Source organism: Trachurus trachurus (genome assembly GCF_905171665.1).
Source record: "Trachurus trachurus genome assembly, chromosome: 18".
Lineage (NCBI taxonomy): Eukaryota > Metazoa > Chordata > Actinopteri > Carangiformes > Carangidae > Trachurus > Trachurus trachurus.
The window spans coordinates 19,063,841-19,082,940 of NC_139909.1; the positions used below are offsets into that span (position 1 = coordinate 19,063,841).

The 19,100-nt window shown below is 45.3% G+C and overlaps 1 protein-coding gene across 1 annotated transcript; it reads left to right on the plus strand.

Annotated features, from left to right (window-relative positions):
* The first annotated feature begins 890 nt into the window (after positions 1-890).
* On the plus strand, positions 891-18,535 carry hdlbpb (high density lipoprotein binding protein b). The gene is made up of 28 exons (XM_083992968.1): positions 891-944; positions 2,947-3,026; positions 4,253-4,354; positions 4,614-4,765; positions 5,071-5,286; positions 6,178-6,384; positions 6,511-6,726; positions 7,969-8,175; positions 8,273-8,380; positions 8,707-8,811; positions 9,772-9,850; positions 10,052-10,191; positions 10,284-10,388; positions 10,501-10,614; positions 10,703-10,789; positions 10,890-11,021; positions 11,506-11,724; positions 12,375-12,596; positions 12,685-12,903; positions 13,135-13,276; positions 13,717-13,844; positions 13,953-14,057; positions 14,190-14,324; positions 14,853-14,996; positions 15,107-15,286; positions 15,388-15,504; positions 15,600-15,758; positions 16,591-18,535. The coding sequence occupies exons 3-28, from the start codon at positions 4,279-4,281 to the stop codon at positions 16,681-16,683; spliced, it is 3,807 nt and encodes a 1,268-aa protein (XP_083849094.1). The 5' UTR covers positions 891-944; positions 2,947-3,026; positions 4,253-4,278; the 3' UTR covers positions 16,684-18,535.
* The last annotated feature ends 565 nt before the right edge of the window (positions 18,536-19,100 follow it).

Below are 19,100 nucleotides of genomic sequence, written 5' to 3' on the forward strand. Positions count from 1 at the left end.
TACAATTAAATTACATTATTTGTCAGGTGCACAGAAGGAGGTGCTTAGCTACTGTATGTTACTTTACTGTGTCCCTCCCCTCACCTCTGGATTCTACCTTTGTATCCTACCTCCACCTAGTGCCTTAGTTGGGAGCAGACATGTAGGGTATGTCAGAGGAACTTTATATGTCCAGGTATTTCTATTTATTCTAGATTATTTATTCTTTTCACTACTGTATGAGATGTGCAATCTGTATTTTATGGAAGCTGATATCATAATTTTAGAACTTAAATTACTACCTGATAACTTTTACTAGCTATGTAATTTGAAGTATTGACTAACTGTAATCTGTCTGATATACTGCTGTCTAATAGTTTTGACACTATGTCACATTTATTAGATATTACAAAGTCAAAATTGAAGTTGGCCATTTAGTTAATTAGATAATTGCCACTTATGTTATAATTAATCGACTTATTTAATTCTGACTAAATCTAAAAAGAAAGTATATAGTTTGTGCCTCTCATAGTATTTTATTGCATTTATTATTCTTATTCCTTGAAGAAAGTGTGATGCTGTGACTCCTGCAGAGCAGAGCAGGCCATCATGAATGAGAAGTAGACCCGGTCAGTTTGATGGACGTGAGACGTTACGGTGCCCGATATCTTCACGCATTATTTAATCCATCGATTACCGATCGGTAAACCACATCTGGGTCTTTTCCAGCCGAGTGAAGCGGCAGCGCGAGCAGGACGGAGGTAAACACAAGGTGGATCTATTTGACTTGGATGTTCCTGTTGCGCAGGATACTGCGGCATTTGCTTTATACTCTTGTGAGCCGCAGCGCATCCTCGTATCAATGCGCCGGCAGAGGAAATGCTCGTAGACCAATCACATCTGTGTTTACACCATCACCTGTCAAACACACACACACACCCTCTGCTATATTTTCTCTCTGAAAGGTAGGACTGCTCTATTTGTTTTTTGTTTTTTATATTTACCTTCGCTCTTATCTTATCTAAATGTAAACATTGTGTGGGGGGGAAGCCGGGCTGCGGAGGAAAGCCGGCTCGGCTGTGTAGCGAGTAACGGCCGCCGGGGTTAGCAAGGTTAGCGCCCCCGGAGCTAACGAGCTGCTGGAGCCCGGCTTGTGTGTGTGTGTGTGTTTTTTTAGCCGATTATCAGAAAGTCCTTGCGCCCTAATCATCTCCGGCTGAGGTCGGAGCCTATAGTGATGCGTGCTAGCTTAGCTTAGCGAACACAGCTCCTCACTATTGTTTGAAAAAAAAGGGGGAAAAAAGAAAGCTCCTTGTGGCTTGTGTTGTTTCCATCGTTAGCAGGAGGATGAGTTAGCCTCCGAGCTAACAGCGGCAGCAGCGGCAGCAGCCATGCAGCGCTGCCTCCTCCTCCTCCTCCTCCTCCAGCTTAGCTGTGAAACACACGGCTCGGCCGGAGAGAGCAGCAGCGTTCATCGGGCTCCTTTACAGCCTGCGACCGTGCACGGCTGCTGGATTAACCTCGCCGGCTATAATTCGTGTTTATTTGGTGCCAAACTGGGCAACACGGCGGTATTGATATTGATGGGCTCAGTCGCTGCCAAGCTGCAGTGAAGCCAGCAGCCAGTGGTGGTGGTCTCTTTGTTTGCCTCAAGTTTCTCGCCTTTATTTGGATTCATGTGCAAATTACGGGCAAACTATCTAACACTGTGGTGTGTGGCGGATGGGGGGTGCGATGTTTCACGATTGCAGACTTTTCTTTTTTTTTTTTTTTTACTATTAGTTCCTCAATGGTGGAAGAGGAATTGAAAGCCATCATATGTATAAATTGCAAAACACAGACAGCCTGAGAATATCTTAAAACAACAACCAAATACATGCATAAAAATCCTCTAAAATACACTTAAAGTAGGAAAATGAAAGCAGGTGATGCTGTATGCAGAAGCTGCTTCTCCTTTTCAGCATAATGCAATCGTTATGGACTTATAAGTTTGATTGAATATAGTCTGGAAGGAAGATTAATAACTGATTGTTGATTTTTTTTTTAAACTAAATGTGCATAAGACCAAAATAAACTACGACTACTACCTTGTAGTTACACTCACTATGTGGACGTAGGCTTTTACTGATGTATTAGGTGGAGCTAATATTAGTCTTTTTGCTGTACATAAGAGATTGTGTTTGCAGCACAGTCTTCTCCTGCATAGTAAGTAGCAGCCATATGTGGAGTAAAGAGCACTTACAGTATATTTGCCCCTGAAATGTAGTGATGTAGAAGTCGAAAGTAGCTCTAAGTGTATAATACCTGGGTTAATGTGCTAATTTTATTCCACCACTGCTCCCGTCGAACCTTTTCACTCTTTTGTTTTCACTGCAGCAGCTATAAGATTATTTTAATGTGCCCTTTTCAGCCTGTTTATCACTGTAACACATCAGTTTGTTCCACCTCCTCACTGAAGAAAATTATAAATAAAGGCAATAGATAGCAGGTTTTCAAATAGGAGACAAATCAGAGCATCAAATATGAATATTATGATTTGAATCTGTCTTCCTGATTGTTTTTATATGTGTTTTCTCCAAATTGTAGCTGGAATATTTGCTCTCTATGGAGCTTGAAGCGCTACACTACAATTCAAACCAAATTTCAATCATTGTAGAGATTTGTTATACAGATAGCAAAAGAGTGGCACTTTTTCTTAACTCTCCAAAATGCAGTGAAAAGTCAAATCATGTGGTCATGAGTTGAATTTGTAAAACTATAAAGGAGGGACCAGTGGCGGAGAGATGAGGAAGAGGAGAGGGGAGGGGAGGGAGCAGGAGGAGAGTGAATCAGACCAGACAGTACAAGGTGCAGTGCAGTGTGGGTGTCTACAGTATTAACCCAGGCTCGGAGCTGTGGAGCTTTTATGATTTACAGTGTTCACTCTTTAGTCATTTCTTTCTTTTTTCTTTCCTGCTGTGCATCCAGGAGCTGAAACACACACTCACACTGAAGCGCCTACGGTAGCCGCTAACTGGACGGACTCTCTGGCAATTGACCTTTTGCAGGTAAGGTTTATGCAGTGCAGGTAGATTAAAGCTAACTCTGCCTGAGCTCATAGTTCATACACTGTGTTTCTATCTATCAATCTATTGTTATTATCCTTTAAGAAGTGTCTTGTTCTTTTTTTTTTGTACTGCAGTACATTTTAGGAAGGGGTCAGGCAGCATCTTTAAAGGCAGGAACAAATTTCACGTGCTGCTTATGATCTGAATACACACTGGGAGCAAATAGTAATGATTCAGGAGAAACAGGCCTACTGGGACTTTTCACAGATTTTTAGATAATAAGACAAAGTCACTTGTGTGCTCAGCCAGAAACATCCCACAGCAGATCCACAGATAAATTTGCATGGCTGTTTATGAATGAGAAAAACATCTTTGCTATAAATATATTCCAAAAAAACGAAGCATTTTCAAACATTACTACAGTTTAATGGGAGGAAACAGGAAAACAAGTGAGAGATGGAAGATATCACGTTTGATTTCCTTCATCTACTGTTAATTGGAGCCTAGTTTTCACGAGGGTCTTATAAATATGTGCTTTTAAACTTTCAATAGCTTTTTTTTTTTTATCAGTATCCGTTCTCCAGAAATCACAGGGCCGTCTTTGTTTTCCTGATATTGGTCTCGCAGTCAGTGGAGCAGTGCAAAGATCAGCAGATTTATTTTTTTGGGATTGTTTTGCTCAACATGATCAGGAACGACTTGTTTGTGCCGCCGTAGTAACATGAAGCTGAGATCCTGTGATGCTGCACCACGAGGAATGTGAGCAGCAGTTGTTGTGGTTTTTTTTTGGTCCAGGAGGAGGAGGAGGACGGCTCCTGGAGTGTGACTTGTGATAACCCCCCCCCAGCCCCGGCCGTCCTCCGAGGCTTAGTACCGCTGTGTGTTTGTCTGAGGCTTGTAAGGTGTTAATTGGAGCACAGCTCAGGTGAAGGGTGCTGCATCGGTGCACTGTAGCAATGCCACAGAGGCAGCGCCGATCCACTGGGGTTTGTGGAAAAGCAAGACTGGAGAATATAAAACAGTGTATCCAAAGGAGAGGAGAAGATCATGAGAGAGACAACTTAAAAAAAAAAAAAGGTTCAGTCAGTGTTTTCAGTGACTTTGTGCCAGTCAGTATTTAAATGAATAAGACATTTCCAGGCACATAAAGCAGGTAAACCTCCTCCTCAGAGATTATAGGGTTTGATTTATTCATATTTTTTGCACTTTGTCCCTCCCTCCCTCAGTGGAATAGCGGAATAAGTCTTGAACCATGAGCTCAGTGGCAGTGTTGACCCCGGAGAGCTTTGCGGAGCATCGCAGCGGCCTCAAGGACCAGGAGATTACAGGTAACCTGCATCTGCTTGTATGTTTTTAAACGAGTTCCTGAGGATTTATTTTCAGACTGTGGTTGTCCACCTATCAGCTGGAGAGAAACAGATTTAGATTTTCTCCTCCTGCCTTTTTTATGCGTGTGCAGCACATTTTCTCTGGCCTCACTCTTTTCAGTTTAATCTTCTTGTATTCATACTGTCTCCTCTCTCTCTCTCTTTCCATCCTCACCTGTATTTTAACCCTTGTTTCTCTTGTGGTGGGGGGGGGGTACAGGCTGCGTCCCGGAGGATGAGGCCTACATCCCCACCTACCTGGAGGCCTTCCCTCCGTTGCCGGAGAAGGGAGCACCAGGGGAGAAGGCCGGGGAGCCGGCGTCAGCGTGGGGCAGCAAGATCAGGCCCATCAAAGCCTCTGTCATCACCCAGGTCAAACAGACACTCATTCATTACAATCACACATGTTAAAAACATTACAAATGAGTGCATTCATATGTTGAAGCAAGAGAAGTTTGCCTCGCCTGTGAACGGTTTCTGATATGCAAACTGTCGGCTGTCTATGCAAAAAGAATGAAATTATTCCTCAATATAACAATAATGTTTCTGCCCCGAGCCATTTTAGTGCCGGTAAAGCAGCTCGATAAGTTCCACCTGCTCAGGGAAAATAATCAAATGAGGCTCGTCTGAAATCTGAACCTGGTCTCTCCTCCCCCTCCCCCCTCTCCCCTCCCCAGGTGTTCCACGTGCCCCTGGAGGAGCGTCGCTACAAGGACAACAGCCAGTTCGGGGAGGGCGAGGAGGCCAAAGTGTGCCTGGACATCATGCAGCGGACGGGGGCCCACATCGAGCTGTCCCTGGCTAAAGACCAGGGCCTGTCCATCATGGTCACCGGCAAACTGGACTCCGTCATGAAGGCTCGCAAGGAGATCGTGGCTCGTCTGCAGACACAGGTACGTTCACTGGATTTATGTAAAACTAAAGCCTTATTTGTGTAGTGCTGAGTTCATGGCTGGGGTTGTTTTCTGGACTGGATCAGTCTTTCTGCTGACATAAGCTCAATATATCTGATGAGATGAGAAAGGAAATGTGAAACTAGCATCAATGCAGCAGCTCTACGCTTAGAAAAGTTTACTCAGTTCAATAGAGCAGATGGTTTCAAGTTTGTTTTACACTTACAGGCAGACATAAGGCTGTCGCCACGAGGGGAAGTACTGCAACAACTTGTAAAAGCCTTGTTCAGCATTTTGTATCTCGGTACACTTTCTGACACCGTATTGGTAAAAGGTGCAGAACAGTTTCGTATTTGCAGAGATGTTAAATTCTTCTTTTACCTCGTCAGCTCTTTTATTTTATTTATTTATTTTTTTTAATCCAACCTGACAAAACGTAATCACTGAGCTGAAGATTTTGGAGATAGCTCAATCCATAGTTACACAATGATCGTTGGTATTAGCTGCACATAATAACTACTCACTGTGCAGTCGGGTCAGTTTAGGACAAAAAGTTGAGCGGAAAATTGACCGTCAGCTCCCAAGGGGGGCTTTTCCGGGCTTCAGCAGCAAACATGCTGATTTCCACTTCAATTTGCTGCACTGAGGTCCAACTCTTTAGCTGAGCTGCAGTTATTGATACAACAGCACAGAAAAAAAACCCACTCTGTCCTCTTCACAAAGTCGAACACCTCTGTTTTTGTTTACACACCGAGAGATGCACTGAATCTGAAGCTGCTGCATCAACAGTTGCAGGTTTTATGGATATATTGAACCTTAATTTATGAGCAGAGGTTCATATGATGCTAATAAAATCACATCACGCTCTCGTTTCCCCCGACATCTCCCCAGGCCTCGGCGACGGTGGCCATCCCCAAGGAGCACCATCGCTTTGTCATCGGTAAGAACGGCGAGAAGCTGCAGGAGCTGGAGCTGAAGACGGCCACCAAGATCGCTATTCCACGTCCCGACGACACGAGCGCCAACATCCGCATCACCGGCACCAAGGAGGGAATCGAGAAGGCTCGCCACGAGATCCTCCTCATCTCTGCTGAACAGGTGAGTCGGAGTGGCGGTGGAAGAAAAGCAGAAACTTGTTGATACAGTATGAAGCCTCTTTCTGTATAAAACACCGCTGTTTGTTCAACTCTTGTTTTCCGACTCCCTTCTTCCTCGTCTCTCCAGGACAAGCGGGCGGTGGAGCGTCTGTCTCTGGAGAAGGCTTTCCACCCCTTCATCGCCGGTGCCCACAACCGCCTGGTGCAGGAGCTGAGCCAGGAGACGGGCGCCCGCATCAGCATCCCTCCGCCCAGCCTGCCCAAGGACGAGATCGTCATCACCGGGGAGAAGGAGGCCGTCGCCCTGGCGGTCAACCGCATCCGAGCCATCTACGACGACAAGGTACGTTTGATCAGGGAGGACAGAGATCAAACAATCCCAGTTACATCCGACTCAACCTGGTGTTTTATTGAGAGTAGAATTGATTTGTTTTATTTAATTGATCAGCTTTAGTTTGAATCCAGAGCTTTGGTCTCACTGTTCTACACATTCACTGTCTCCAGTGTCTGGAAATGCCAAATTAAACTTTAAAAACGTAATGTTGTATCTTCAGATTTCTTCTTCTTTCTGCTTCTTTTTTGTTCCTGTCTTTTCTCCATATATTTGTTAGAACAAGTGCTAAACATAAAAATGATATTTTTTTAAAGCATAAATGTAAAGTGTGTACAAATATATTAATGAAAGCATAGAAAGAAAAACAAGAATGAAACAAGGAGCCAAATCAAATATAAAAATTAAAAAACGGTTAAGAGTTGAACACGTGAGACAAGTCTCGCTTGTTTGTTTACATTCCCTCCTGCTCATGCTTCATTCAGCCGTCTTGTGTTTTGCTCAGTAAGTCATGCCAACTCTCATTGTGCTACACTTACGCCGTCATGTCAGGCACTCGGCCATGTGTGCTGCTGTTACCCAGAAAGCCTTGCTGTGAGCGAACAGGTTTGCGTCTGAACGGCAGAACGCACACGTCAGATAGAAACGTCTGCGGTTTCACCACAGTCTCACTTTTTACCACGACGGCCGAGATCTTAAAACGTCATCTGCAACGAAAGCTCTTTGGTGCAGTCAGACAACCTGTTATCTCTGTCACAGGCCACTACAAGAGATGGACAGATGAAACATGGAGAGGAAGTGTGTGTTTGTGTGTCTGTTTGTGTGCTTGTGTGTGTATGTGTGTGTGTAGCAGATGAGTGCTGGTGATAGGCAAGCCGGAGATAATGTGGAGAGAAAATTGGATTTTGCCAGAGAACAACAGGATGAGAATGCTAATGTGATTTAGTGCATATGTATGAGAGGCAAAAAACAAATTCTCTGCAGTCTTCTTGCTTTTGAATCTCTCTCAGTCTCTCTGCTCTCGCTCTCTTCTCATCCTTTATTTCCTCTTGTCTTTCTGCTTTTAAATCCACCTTCTTCTTTTTCTGCTCTCTCTGCTCTGTCCTTCCTGTTTCCTGTCTCACGCTTCTCTCTCTGTCTCTCGTTGTATATTCTCATCCATCCTCAATCTCCCCCAGTTTCCTCCAGCTGCACGTCCTCTCACCATGGATGTTTATTTGTGTCTTAACGATCTTGTCCTCGCCCACCCTGCAGAAGAGGAAGACCACCACCATCTCTGTGGAGGTGAAGAAGTCTCAGCACAAGTACATCATAGGTCCAAAGGGCAACACCCTGCAGGAGATCCTGGAGACCACGGGGGTGTCGGTGGAGATGCCCCCTCTGGACTCCGGGTCGGAGACCATCATCCTCAGGGGCGAGCCCGACAAGCTGGGACCAGCGCTCACACAGGTCTACGCCAAGGTGAGGAGGAGGAGAGGAGAGGAAAATAAAAGGGGAAAGTCTTGATGTCGCTCGTATGGAATAAATCTTTAATAACGGGTTTTTGGTCTCTGTGCAGGCGAAGAGCGTGATGGTGGTGGAGGTGACAGCGCCGGCCTGGCTGCACCGCTTCATCATCGGCAAGAAGGGACAGAACATCGGGCGGATCACACAGCAGCTACCCCGGGTGAGGAGAGAGTGGAGGAGGAGGAGGAGGAGGAGGAGGAGGGAGAGGAAAGAGATAAAACACAAATCCCACGTCAGCAGAATATCAGTGTGTGGCATCTTTTCTGCATCTCAGAAAATGGGACCAGGTAAAACAGAAAACAATGAGAAGGTCTCACATAGGAGGTAAAAAGTGACGGCAGCACGGCGGAGGCTTGTTGTAACGTGGACTGAGATGTGTTTGATCGCCGTGACACTGAGGAGGAGGATCGACAGAACGGTGGGGGGGAAGGAGAGAGAGAGAGACGGGTCTTTGATCGGTGCGTCTTCATTTCTGTGTGTGTGCAGGTTCACATCGAGTTTACAGACGGCGAGGAGCGCATCAGCCTGGAGGGGCCGACAGAGGAGGTGGAGCAGGCTCAGGCCCAGATCCAGGAGATCATCAAAGACCTGGTCAGCGCGCGCGCACGCACACACACACACACACACACACACACACACACACACACACACACACACACACACACACACACACACACACACACACACAAATAGATAGCTTCATTAATGATGACTTGGAGAGTGGAGCTAAAGCTGAGAGTGTTTTTCACTTGTGTTATTCTAAAGACAGATTCAACTCCCTTACAATCATACACCATACACCAATTACAGAGGAACTATGCAGGATTTGTAGCTTAACTATGCTACATTTTTAACTGAATTAAACAGCTTTGGAGTAATTGTGATGGTTTAATAAATGGCTTAACTTGTTACGAGGGACAACTTTCCACTTGCGTGTCACTTATTGCGTCTCTTGGCTGAAAACCAACTTTGCAAAATCGGGGCCGCTGCCTCGGTGTTCCAGCTCTCGTCTCTGCAGCACCGCGACACAAACGTGCCCCATAAACCCGTAATCTATTGTTTATGACAGATTAAACTACACAAATATACACATTGTAACATCATATATGATATATAATGTTATCTACCACTGCATTGTTTGATTTCTCGCCGGTTCCGTTGTAAACAAATGCACGTGGCCAGGAGGAGGGTTAGCAAAACAGCGGAAAAGCGACCGGACCTACATAGCTCCTCTTTAAGGTGCCCAGCCTATAAGACACAGATTTCATACTCATAGCCAGCAAACATACTCCACAGAGGACAAACCAAACCAAACCAAACCAAACCACACAGATGTTACATTTCAAGTAGAGTTCACACAAATAATTGATTCTTTCTTAATTTCCAAGGAATTTCCAAAAGGTCTTTACTATCGCTACTTTTTATGAAAGTAGCGATAGTAAAGACCTCTTCTCTGAGTAACCACTCCAACCCAACCTCATCATCATCATCAGTCCAAAACAACTTACAACTCACTAATTTACAAATCTTAAATCTTCCTCTGTCTCTCAGCTGGTGCGGATGGACTACACTGAGGTCATCATAGACCAGCGTTTCCACAGACACCTCATCGGAAAGAACGGCGCCAACAGTGAGTGAACTTCTTCCACCGCTGCTTCTTTTTTCCACCTGGAAAAAGTGGCCAGTACAGGATTTGTTTTTAATCAAATGTGATCAATCGGAGCGCAGCGCCTTTCTCTTCCTGCTCACGTCTCCCTCCTCCCCCTTCTCCTCCTCCTCCTCCTCCTCCTCCTCCTCCTCCTCCTCCTCCTCCTCCTCCTCCTCCCTGCAGTCAATCGGATCAAGGAGCAGTACAAAGTGTCAGTACGAATCCCTCAGGACTCGGAGCGGAGCGGTCTGGTCCGGATCGAAGGAGACCCTAAAGGAGTCCAGCTGGCACGAAGGGAACTCATAGAAATGGTCCAGAGGATGGTGAGGATCGTTTCAAAGTTTAGGGTCTGTTCAGACATAAAGCAGATAAACATTTATAATTTATTACTCTCTCACTTTTCTCCTGTTTCCAGGAGAACGAGCGAACCAAAGACCTGATCGTGGAGCAGAAGTTTCATCGGACAATCATCGGCCAGAAGGGAGAAAAGATTAAAGAAGTTCGAGATAAGTTCCCTGAGGTGAATGTTCTGTTCCTTCCTGTACTTTATTCAACCTTATAGTCATAATAAAAGTAATAAAACAGTTGTAATTTAATTTGACGAGCATCATCTCATCCTCCTCCTCCTCCAGGTCATCATTAACTTCCCTGACCCGGCGCAGAAGAGTGACATCGTCCAGCTCAGAGGGCCGAAGAACGAGGTGGAGAAATGTGCCAAGTTCCTCCAGAAGATCATCGCTGACCTGGTACGACCCTTCACTTCCTGTCTCTGTCTCTGTCTCTGTCCGTCCCCGTGTCTCTGCCCTTGACTCCAACAGCTGTCTGTCTTTGCAGATCGAGAACAGCTTCTCGCTCTCGGTTCCCATCTTCAAGCAGTTTCACAAAAACATCATCGGTAAGGGCGGCGCTAACATAAAAAAGGTGAGACTTTGAAGTGAATTTGATCAAATCCTCTTTTAATGACTTGGATTATTAAAAAGCTGTGTGGTGGTGATGACACTTGTTGTTTTTATTCCACCAGATCCGTGAGGAGACCAACACTAAGATCGACCTCCCGACAGAGAACAGTAACTCAGAGATGATCGTCATCACGGGCAAGAAGAACAACTGTGAGGCGGCAAGAGAACGAATCCTCGCCATCCAGAGAGAACTGGTGAGAGGAGTTCGACGGCTGCTGTTTGTCAATTGAGCTTCTTTCAGGAACACTTTAACTTGTTTTCTTTCCTTCATGTTCCCAGTTTTCCAATTAACATGTTAAGTACTTTGATTTTTTTCCCCGAGCTTTTTTGGGTGGAAAATGGAAATTACTCTGTTGTCATCCATCTGAAACGTTGGTAACACAATAGGAAGTGAGCTAACTCCGATGACAAGAGGAACTACTTAGATCTGCTATGGAAGGCCATGAGATTGTAGTTAAAAGCTCTGGAAAGGGACACTCTTCGGCTTCAGGGATAATTAGCCAGTCACTGGACATATCTCTGGTTTTAATTCAGCTTCGTTTTCATCGCTCTCTCTTTCACTACTTCTTCATTTCTTCACTCTTTCTGTCTGGACAAATTAAAGTTTATGTTGCTGACAAATCCTGTTGTCTGTCAGAGTAACTCCTGATCTTCTGACCCGTGTCTTCGTCCCACCAGGCCAACATCAAGGAGGCAGAGGTCGCCATCCCCGCCAAACTGCACAACTCTCTGATCGGCTCCAAAGGCTGCCTGGTGCGCTCCATCATGGAGGACTGCGGCGGCGTCCACATCCACTTCCCCTCAGAGGGCTCCGGCTCGGACAAGGTCACCATCAGAGGCCCCGCTGGAGAAGTGGAGAAGGCCAAGAAACAGCTGCTGCAGCTGGCTGAGGAGAAGGTGGGTGGGGGTGGGCAGAGAGGTGTGGATACAAAGAGAGTGAGGTCTCAATTTATGGTGAAAAATTATACAATAAATTAAGTGTGGTGTTAAAGCAGAGTCGTAACATAACCCGTTATATAAGGAGGTAATCTCTACCGGGTACAGGAACATGGACGGGTGAAGAATGAGAGTGTGTAAATGTGTGTATGTGATTTGGGATTTGTGTGCATATATATATTTAGGTGCTGGCTGGTGTGTATTTACATGTACTATGTGTGTGTGTATGTGACTGTATATGTCTGAATATGAATGTAAATAGGTCTGTACGTGGGTGAATGTAGGTTTTGAATAGATTTCTATATATATCTATATTTTTAATATATATACAAGGGGATTATGGTATATATGTTTTTTACTTCTTCCAACTCCCCTTTGAGTATGTTAAGACTGTTGATGAATATCATTTATTCATTTTATTTGTTCTATAACTATTTGTTTTTTTCTGTGTTAATTTGTCGTTTGCTTTGTCTTCTGTCAGTTTCTTTTATACTACTTTACATGTTCATAATAAAGGCTTAATAATAAAGTGAGCCGCTATGAAGAGAAATGAAGGAGATGGCAAATCCTCACATCCTCATCCTGTCCTCTTTCCTTTCTGTTGTTTGCAGCAAGTCAACAACTTCACAGCCGAGCTGCAGGCGAAACCAGAATACCATAAATTCTTGATTGGCCGCGGAGGGGCCAATATCCGCCGCGTGCGGGACAAGACGGGGGCTCGGATCATCTTCCCGTCGCCGGACGACACGGAGCAGGAGCTGATCACCATCGTGGGGAAAGAGGAAGCGGTTCGTCTGGCTCAGAAGGAGCTGGAGAGTCTGGTCAAGAACCTGGTAAGCACACCGACCGCGCCAGCTTTCCGAAGACATCCAGTAATTAAAGGCCGCTGTTAATTCCTCCTCTGTTCCCTCCGTTTCCCAGGACGACGTGGTGGAGGACAGCATGGTCGTGGACGTCCGTCACCACCGCTACTTTGTGTGCCGGAGAGGCCAGGTGCTGCGGGAGCTGGCCGAGGAGTACGGCGGCGTGGCGGTGAGCTTCCCTCGCACCGGGGCCAACAGCCAGCGGGTCACTCTGAAGGGAGCCAAGGACTGCGTGGAGGCCGCCAAGAAACGCATCCAGGAGATCATCGAGGACCTGGTGAGACGCTCGAGATAGAAAAAATAACAATCTCTGCTTTTAAATGTGTTTTTGCTCTTTGTATCATTTTGACTGCACAGCGTTTTAGTGTAGCGACGGTAACCAACCGGCTCAGTGGTTTTCTGCATCCAGAACTAAGTGATGGAGCAAAGTCTCCTGCACACGATCTGTGTTGATCTGTGCCCTCGGTGCCATGGTAACCCAGCTGTCTCCTCTCTCTTCACCGAGCAGGAGTCCCAGGTGAGCGTGGAGGTGGCCATCCCTCAGCGATACCACCGTGCCATCATGGGGCCCAAAGGCTGCCGCATCCAGCACATCACCAGGGAGCACGAGGTTCAAATCAAGTTCCCCGAGAGAGACGACAGCGCCTCAGGTCAGAAACACAACACACACACACATGCACACACAACAAAAAAAGCGTCGCTGCAGCTGTGCGACTAAAACGGCAGCACAAAGAGACAGAGCCGACACCAGAGGATGTAAACTAGAGATTAGAAAGTAGCACCTGCTAACAGATACAACACAGTTGTTTTTTAAAAAGGAAACATACAAACCAAATAATGCCTTTTTTTTCTTTTACATTTTATTTATAGATAATTTTCATATTTTAGTGCAGAGATTGAAAAGTTCCAATTCAAGGTCCAGGGGTGATCTGTATATGCAGAAGACAAAATACCAAACACAACACATCATAAATATTCTCACATTCGTTTTTCCCCCAGATCTTTTTGAAGTCTGATCAAGTAAATAATTTGCTCTAGGACACAATACAATACAATATTCAAAGTGTGTCTTTGCATTATAAATCTCCAGGTCAGGAGCCTCCACCGCAGGAGAACGGTGAGGTCAGTCCCGAGGCGGAGTTTGTCCCCCGCAAGTGTGACATCATCACTATCTCTGGAAGGGCAGAAAAGTGCGAGCCAGCTAAAGCCGCCTTGCTGGTAGGCGTCATGTTTCTCCCCCGCCTTCGGTGACAGATGTGATTCTTGTTTTGTCATTTATTTCCTCTTCCTGCCAACAACCATCTCGTCTGTGCCTCCCCGCCTCAGGCGCTGGTGCCCATAACCGAGGACGTGGAGGTGTCGTACGAGCTGCACCGCTACATCATCGGCCAGAAGGGCAGCGGCATCAGGAAGATGATGGAGGAGTACGAGGTCAGCAGACGATCTGCCGCCACCTTCTGGCCGACAGAGAGAATTCACATCTGCAGGTTAAAAAAAGGACCCACTGCGTTTCCAAGTCCTAATTCCTGTTCTGCGTGTGTGTTTTTTTCTTTCCGTGTGCAGGTGAACATCTGGGTGCCGCAGCCTGAGAAGCAGCTGGATGTGATCAAGGTGACGGGTCTGGTGGCCAACGTGGACCGAGCCAAACTGGGTCTGGCAGAGAGGGTCAAAGAACTGCAGGCCGAGCAGGAGGACAGGGTAAACGCACCTTGTTACACGTTACGTCTCCGTCTCCCACAGTGTCCCAGTGTCCAAAGGGTCAGAGATGAACATTATAACAGGCTTTTCAGAATTGGATTAATAAATAGCAATATAAGTTGGATTTTTATACTAAAAACGTAAGGCAATTAGTCAAACAAGGCATGATTTTTTCATTTGGCCGGTGAAAAATATGTTTGGTCGGTAAATTTTTGGAGGTCACTAGCCAATGGCCAATGAGGTAAAAAGTTAATTTCACACCCTGCCTAAGTAGTCGCCTTTATTATTTATCTATGTTTTTTTTACATTTTATTTACTGTTTTTTTTTCTGTATCCCAAACGTATTTTTCCAGGAATTCTTGTGACTTCTGTTATTGTGTCTGACCTTATCCTTTGTGTTTTCTGTATGTTGTACCATTTGAGCTACAAATGGTACAACATACTTTCTTTCTTCTTTAATAAAAATGTAAATTATGAAAAAATGAATAAATAAAAAGAGATGAACCTTTGTGCTTTGCGTCCTCCCAGGCCCTGCGCAGCTTCAAGGTCACTTTGTCGGTGGATCCAAAGTTTCACCCCAAGATCATCGGGCGCAAGGGAGCGGTCATCTCTCAGATCAGAAAAGACCACGACGTCAGCATCCAGTTCCCCGACAAAGGAGACGAGCAGCAGGTCGGGGGAAACCTCTTCCTTTCCTTCTCTCTATCCACTCGTGATTATCTTTTTTTTTTCTTTTTTTCCATCTCACTGAATCACTCGTGTTTCCTCCCACCTCCTCCCAGGATCTGATCGTGATCTCGGGGTACGAGCGCAACGTGGAGGAGGCGCGTCAGGCCATCCAGCAGCTGGTGGCCGAGCTGCAGGAGATGGTGAGTCAGGACGTCCACCTGGACCCCCGGACCCACGCCCGCATCATCGGAGCCCGCGGCAAAGCCATCCGAAAGCTGATGGAGGAGTTCAAGGTGAGACGGCGCTCGGTTACACGGTGGCATCTTCTCTGCACCTGTTGTTGTTTTCCACTTTGTCATAACCACGTCCTCCTCCTCCTCGTGCCTGTTCTCAGGTGGACATCCGGTTCCCTCAGCCCGGTTCTGACGAGCCCGACAAAGTGACTGTGACGGGTCTTCCGGAGACCGTCGACAACGCCATCGACCACCTGCTCAACTTAGAGGAGGAATACGTGAGTGCTCAAACACAGAGAAACACCTCGGTAACACGGCAAAGAATAAAAACCAGGCTGTTTTTTAAAGAGGCGTTTTCTTCTCTACCTCTCAGTTGCTCAGCGTGACGGAGACGGAGACCTTGGCGGCGTACATGAAGCCTCCGTCTCGCTACGGAGGGGGAGGAGGAGCAGGAGGCGTGGACGACAGCAGCGGGGGTCCGGCTAAGGGCTTTGTGGTGCGGGACGCCCCCTGGAACGCAGCAGGGAACAAGGTGAGGCCTTTTTAGTTTTAAATACGATGCAGGTGAATTTGTTTTTTGTGACAGTGAATCCAGGGGACACCATAAGATTTAAAGGGATAGTTCAACATTTTGGCAAATTGGCCCATTGCCATAATCCCTATAGTTTTAGGAGTAGGTTCGTTACCTTTAATTGTTGGTGCAAGCTATTTTTAGAACGGTGGAGTAGAGCCACGAGCTGCTCAGAGCTACGCTACGGAGGCTAATGGGATTCCTTGGTTTCCCTCATCAAACTCATCAAATACACAATCTAACAACTCCAAAACGCTCTGGTGGACAAGTTGTGACCTGCACATTCACCACGCTATGAGATAATAACAGAACGTTACGAGACGGAGTTGTTTTAGAGGTAAATTCATGCAAAACCGCTGATGCGCGTTGCGTTCAGGGACAGTTTGTCAGCAAGCAGTCTCTTTACCTCTAAAACAACTCTGTCTCGTAACGTTCCGTTATTATCTCATAGCGTGGTGAATGTGCAGGTCATAACTTGTGCACGAGAGCGTTTTGGAGTTGTTGGATTGTGTATTTGATGAGTTTGATGAGGGAAACCAAGAAATCCCATTAGCCTCCGTAGTGTAGCGCTGAGCAGCTCACGGCTCTGCTCCGCCGTTCTAAAAACAGCTTGCACCAACAATTAAAGGTAATGAACCTACTGCTATGACTATAGGGATTATGACAAATGGTCCAATTTTCCAAAATGTTGAACTATCCCTTTAATATTATTGGGTGAAATCAGTGTTTTTCCTTGTGTCTATGTCACTGTGTGAACTGTATCAAACTCTTTTGGTCTGTTTCTTTATTCCAGGCTCCTGACATGAGCAGTGCGGAGGATTTCCCTACGTTTGGAACAGGCGTGGCCCCGAAACAAGCGTCGGCCTGGGGGCCCAAGAAGTTCTGAAGCCGCCGCTCATGTGGAGGAAAACAAGAAAAAAACAAAAACAAACAAACCTTCTGTAAAGTAGATGATGAGAGACAAATCTCTAATCAAATTGCTGCTCGCCTTCCTCCCTCCTCCTCCTCCTCCTCCTCCTCCTCCTTAGTGACCTCCCTTTGTCTCTTTCTCTGTAAATCCCCCTTGTACCGACCTCCCACAACCAGCCACAATGAATTCTGGGAGATCGATCCCTTCTTTTTGTCCTTATCTGTCTCTCTTCTTAGTACCTCCACTTCCTCCTTCTCCTTGAGAAGGTGAAAAACAAACAAACAAACGAAAAAAAAAAAAGAACATTGAATGCTCCCTTCATAGGTTCGCTGTCCCGCTCTGCCTCTCGGGTTGCACCACCCCTGCCGATCTCGCTGAAACATTAACAAAACAAAAAAACAACAGTTCCACTTTTTTCACCTCCGACCGCCAAACTCTCCCCACAGAAACAAACCGTCAGTCACCGGAAAAACTCTTCAGACGTGGAGTCAGAGGGCGCTGAGGACAAATATCCTCAGCCACCAGGTGTTGATGGTTTATCCAAGTCACAACTTGGATTTTTAAGCTTAAAAAAAAGAAGAAAAAAAGATGGCGGCCGGTCTGTGTTTTACTGTGCAAGAAGAGTTTTTAAACAACAGCATCTCTTAAGGTTCTTTTCCTGTGTTTTACTATTAATATTTTTCTTTTTTACGAGGAGGTTTCTTGTTGGCTCACCTTTAATGTGGTGCAGCAGGTGAGGCAATGAGCTGTATGTGTGTGTGTGTGCGTGTGAGAGCTTGTGTGTGTGTGTGCGTGTGTTGGTGGGTTCAGGAGAGGTTATTCACCCACAAAGTGTTTGTAGACCCCCCCCTTCCCCTCTTTCTTTCTGTCAGAGCTGGGAGCAGGAACAGCTGCTGTAGTCGACTCTCTGGAGGTTTCTCTTTCTTTTTAGGTCTCGACCAATCTGATGACGTTGATCGCGCCGATTGTTTGTAATGAAGGTTGTTTTGTCACAATTTGTTTATTTATTCAAAAAGGAGCCATTTTATTTGAACTACTGTGACCATGTGTGTTTCTTTTTTTTTGTTTTTCTTTTTTTTTTTATAAAAGCACTCACTGTAGCTTGATGCTTACAACCTTAAGTTTGGGAGTGAATGTTGTACGTCAGGGTTTTGGATCTCATGTTACCAGTTGTTATGTGTAAGTGTACAAAGAACTTTTGGCTATTTTTTTAAACTGTGGGATTTTTGTTGTTGTTGGTTTCTGGCATATTTGGAAGACTGTATGTATGTATGTATGTATGTTTGTGTGCGCGCGCGTGGAAGTTAAGATGTATATTTGAATGAAGCTGAACCAAACTTTTACATCGTCTTTGTCCGTTTGTCTCTCTTCTCGGAGCTGCTTCTCAGAGCTCGCGTGGAGGTTTTTAACCCCCTCAGCTCCTCATCAACACTTTGATGGTTCCCGTCAACGTGCTCACAATGCTGCTTCAGATCTGACCTCCCCTTCCTCCCCCAGAAAAACAAACAGCTGCAATTTGGTTTCCTCTCGTACAAGTGCTTCACATGTATTCAGTGATATTTTGTAGCAAACACCTTTGTTGTTCCTTATTCCTCATGTCCAGTTCTGAGACTTAAAGCTAAGTGCGTCCTGTTGCTAAACCCAGATTTCAATTCGATAAATCCAAGCTTCACTTCTGGAGTCTTAAAGACGTCGTTGAACACTTTGGGAAATTTGCTTTTTTGCACTCTCTCTCACAATTTCATGCTAAAACACACTGATTATCACATCTTCCCTGTTTTATCTGCTGTTTTATTTGTTCAAAAGCAGAAATGGAGTAATCACAATCTTTGGTTCTACAGGAAATAATGTGTCACTTTGTGTCAGTGTGTTAACTGTTTTTCTTTGAACAGTTAAAATATTATTTAACAGTTAAATTATTATTTATATATATATATATATGTATATATATATATATAACCAGAATCAGAATACCTTTGTTGTTCTTGTTATACGTGACTTTATAGATATTTTTATCCAGGCTAGCTGTTTCCCTGCCTTCTCCTGTAATCATTGTAACTCTTAGAGAAGCAAATAAGCCCTGTTTCCCAAAGTGTTGAACTCTTGTTTGAAATGAATCGTACGAGCCAGGAAGAGCTCAGGGTCAGAGTGAACAGCTCAAAGTCAGTGGACATTAAAATAAAAATAACAAAAAAAAGAAAAACTCAGGGTCCAATTTAAAAAAAAAAAAAAAAGGCGAAGCGAAGCTGGTTCAGAAGAGTGTCTTTACAGCTGACAACAGATTAGTAAACTTAAACCGACTATGCAACCCAACAGGATCATCCAGCAGATCACTGTCTGTTAGTGGTACGCTACTGTACTCCGCCACAAGTACGGCATCATTACTTCTGTTT

Excerpts from the sequence above, each read along its gene's own strand:
- hdlbpb (XM_083992968.1), top strand. The coding sequence starts at position 4,279 with ATGAGCTCAGTGGCAGTGTTGACCCCGGAGAGCTTTGCGGAGCATCGC. Across the intron at positions 9,851-10,051 it reads CGGAAAGAACGGCGCCAACA|TCAATCGGATCAAGGAGCAG; the intron begins GTGAGTGAACTT and ends TCCTCCCTGCAG. Across the intron at positions 14,058-14,189 it reads AGATGATGGAGGAGTACGAG|GTGAACATCTGGGTGCCGCA; the intron begins GTCAGCAGACGA and ends TTCCGTGTGCAG.